Genomic DNA, 3,929 nt, shown 5'->3' with positions numbered 1-3,929 from the left:
TGACCTTCTTTACCAAGTGTGATGTCCTTCTCCAGGTATTGGTCCTTTCTGGTATATGTGCACAGTATGTGAAATAATGGTTTAAAAGAGTGTTTTGAGTATATTTATTCTAAGACAGATTTGTTTGTTCTTCACCAATACCACAATGAAGAGACACATTCAGCCTCCAACTTTCACAGTCATGTGAGGTAATAAAAATATGATGTATTGAGTCATATACATCTTAAAGTGAAATTTTTGTCTTTATACATATTAAATGTCTTTTGCAGCAGATTTTCTCAATGCAATATGCATTTGATTTCTGTATTGCTGTTATCATAGGTGTTGATTATGAATACAAGTAAAATGAAATACTTGACAACTTCAATATTTTTCCATTTATCTTGATGTTGCTTATTGATCCAGATATGAGGATTTTGTTATCTTTACACTGATATATAATCCATACTGAAGGCTGTATTCTTTTATTTTCATCAGTAAGTGCTTCAAGTCTTCTTCTCTTTCCATAAGCAAAGTTGTACCATCTGTATATCTCAGGGTGTTAGTGAGAGCTCCTCCATTCTTTTTTTTTTTGCAGATTTATAAATTTATTTGATCATAAACTGTTAATTTTCATCCACATTGATTGTCCATAGGTTTTTAAAAGTGGTGACAGGCACATAGGTCACCAGTGTATAGAGTTTGTTTGGTGAATCTTCATCCTCATTACGTTGTTTTCTGGACAACCGCACCAGGATACGGTATGGGACGTTCCTGAATCCTTTGGCCCAGACAACTTTGTTGAGCCTGGTGTCAGTGCGCACTTCTGGTGTTCCCGTCTCCTTCATGGCAAGTTTCTGAATCTTCTTGAGTGCTCGAGGGGCATGCTTCTTGAAGCCTACTCCATGGATGGGCTTGTGAATGTTGATGGTGTACTTTCTGGTCACCACTTCGTTGATAGCAAGACAACCCTTCTCGCCACACTTCTTTGCCGGAGCCATAGTGATAGGATCAGGTTGGAAAGGAAGACTGCAAAGGATTGTGGGAAAAGGAACTCCTCCATTCTTGATACCTCATTCTTTTCATGTAATCCAGGTTTTTTGATTATTTGCTCAGTATACAGATTAAACAAATTTGGTGAAAAGTTTCAATCTTATCTCATACAATTCCTGATTTGAATATATGTAGTAACCCCTTGTTCTGTTTGAACTACTGTCTCTTGGTCAATGTACAGGTTCCTCATGAGTAGCATTAAGTGTTCTAAAATCCCCATTCTCTGCAATGTTATCCATAATTTGTTATGATCTACAGTTGAATGGCTTTGCATAGTCAATAAAACAGATGTAAACATCTTTCTTGCATTCTCTGCTTTCAGCCAAAATCTGGAGTCCTGGTGTGGCCCTATGGGCTAGTGTACTAGACTAAACTGCAAGGTCAGTTTGAATCACACGGTTGGCAGTTCAAGCTCATTAGATGCTCTTCGGAAATCCAATACAACACTACTTTGAGTCAGAACCAACTCAACAGAACTTAACAACAACAAAGCCAAAATCCATCTGGCTTCAGTAATGATAGCTTTCATTCCATGTCCTCTTCAGAATCTTGCTTGAATTTCCGGCAGTTCCTTGTTGAAGTACTGCTGCAACTATTTTATATAACCTTTGGCAAAACTTTACTTGCTTTACAAGTGACATGAATGATATTTTAACTTACTGTCTTCTATTGGATCGCCGTTCTTTAGAATGGGCACAAATATGGATGCCTTACATTCAGTTGACCAGGTAGCAGTCTCCTAAATTTCTTGGCATAGACTAGTGAGAGCTTCCTGCATTACATCCATTTGCTGAAATATCTGAATTGGTATTCTGTCATTTCTTGGAGCTTTGTTTTTCATCCATGCCTTCAGTGCAGCTTAGACTTCTTTTGATACCATCAGTTCTTGACCTTGCTCTACCACCTGAAATGGTTGAATGCTGACCAGTTCTTTTTGATACCGTGAATCTGTGTATTCCTTCTATCTTCCCTTGACACTTCCTATGTCATTCATTATCTTGTTCATCAGATTATTCACTATTGTAACTTGAGGCCTGATTTTTTTCTTCAGTTCTTTCAGTTTGAGAAATGATGACTATTTTCTGCCTTTTTGTTTTCCTAATTCCAAATCTTTGCAAATTTCATTACAATATTTTTACTTTGTCTTCTTGAGCTTCCTTTTGAAATTCTCTGTTTAGCTCTTTAACTTCATCTTTTATTCCATTTTCTTTCACTATTCTAACTTCAAAAAACATTTTCTGAGTTGCTTGTGATATCTATTTTGGTGTTTTCTTTCTTTCCTGTATACAAAGCAGTAGGTTACTTATCTATAGTGTCTCTGGTGCACAGGCACAGTGCCTATGTATGTGGACTTAATAGAACTTTAAGAATAAAGATCCATATTGGATTTCTTCTCTATTGGAAAATAAGCTTGGTAGTAATTTTTCTTGTTATTTATATATCTATTTATTTATATTATGGAACTACTTGAGACATTGATGAAAGCCATTGTACTTTTTCCCAGAAATATGCAAACTTTTGTCACACTCACTGTAGATTCATGTTTTCCCCCTAACAACTTCATATGGAGTTCATCTTTTCAAAATTATTGTTATTCCTCATCTAAAGAATAGATACTCACTTTAGCTGAGTACTTTGTCAGACCATGAACTGTTTTACATGAAATATTTCAATTAATCTTTATAGTTCAGGCAGGTAAGTTCTTTTGATTTTTTTTCTTCAAACAGATGAAAACTTTCTTTAAGACACATCAAGTAATGTATCTAGACTCCAAGAACTAATTAGCAGTAGAGCAGGGACTCAAACCAAGGTCTTTTTTTTTTTTTTTTTAATGCAATCCCAAGCTTGTACTTTAATCACTAAAAATCATCTCTTTTATGTTCCTTCCCATACTCAACAATGGAGTTATCCAGTGAAGACATTTAATTTAGTTAGCCTTCCCCAGTGAGAATCTGAAATGATGATCTTGAGCTTGTGACTTAATGTGAACAAAGTTCCTATCATCAAAAATGATAGGCTGTTCTCCCAACAATAACCTTGATGCTTACAGAGCCTACATCTATGCTGCATTTGTTTAGCAATTGGCAGAACTGTGTCTCCAAATGATCTCGTGCATGTTTCAAACCATTGAAATTGTCATTGTACGATTTTTCCTATTAGCAACATACCACCCCCTGAATACTGATGATATAAAATAGCACATTTGTCTAGTGATAGGCAAGTAATGACTTCTTGAATGTATTCCGGCAGAATGGCAGAATGATGGTCTCCTTTTTAGTGAAAACTAAGTCAGTGGCGAGTGCAGTATTCTTTTTGTAACTGGATCCTTGGTGTAGATTGACACAACGGCTATAACAATGGGATCAAATATAGCAACAATCATGAGGATGACACCAGGCAGTATTTTGCTCTGTTTTATGAAGGGTCACTATGAGTTAGAACTAACTCCATGACACCTAATAACAAAAACCCTGGGTGTATCCATATTTTGCCACATTTGTAGAGAATAAATAAGCAAAACACACATAAAATGCTTCATTCCATATCTACATTTCCTTTGTCATAACTGAGGCCAGAGAGACTGACATAAGCCTTGTTTTGCATTCTCCTCCTCTTCATTAGCTCTGACAACATTTCCATGAGAAATTGAGTTAACCCAAGAACTCTAAATGCAGTTTTGTCGTGAGAATTGACTGCTGGCCAACTGTTGCCTAGGGAAAGTTGTTGCTGCTGCTGTCTGCCATCTAGTTGGTTGAGACTCATAGCAAACCTGTATAGGGTTTCTGAGGCTATAAATCCTCTGTGGAGCAAAAAACCTCATCTTTCTCTCAAGGAGCAGCTGGTGGGTTCAAATTGCTAAGCTTGCAGATCAACACTCCTTCTGGGAAAGCACTCCT

The 3,929-nt window shown here is 36.6% G+C and overlaps 1 protein-coding gene across 1 annotated transcript; it reads right to left on the bottom strand.

Annotated features, from left to right (window-relative positions):
• Positions 1 to 605: 605 nt before the first annotated feature.
• LOC102810610 (60S ribosomal protein L31-like) lies at positions 606 to 980 on the bottom strand. The gene has a single exon (XM_006864749.1). It carries the CDS (start codon positions 978 to 980, stop codon positions 606 to 608), a length of 375 nt encoding a protein of 124 aa, XP_006864811.1.
• Positions 981 to 3,929: the final 2,949 nt, after the last annotated feature.

This window comes from Chrysochloris asiatica, unplaced genomic scaffold (genome assembly GCF_000296735.1).
Source record: "Chrysochloris asiatica unplaced genomic scaffold, ChrAsi1.0 scaffold00070, whole genome shotgun sequence".
Taxonomy (NCBI): Eukaryota; Metazoa; Chordata; class Mammalia; order Afrosoricida; family Chrysochloridae; genus Chrysochloris; species Chrysochloris asiatica.
The sequence above is the reverse complement of the archived record's forward strand: the minus strand, read 5'-3'. Positions and strand labels throughout refer to the sequence as shown.

Excerpts from the sequence above, each read along its gene's own strand:
- LOC102810610 (XM_006864749.1), bottom strand. The coding sequence starts at position 980 with ATGGCTCCGGCAAAGAAGTGTGGCGAGAAGGGTTGTCTTGCTATCAAC.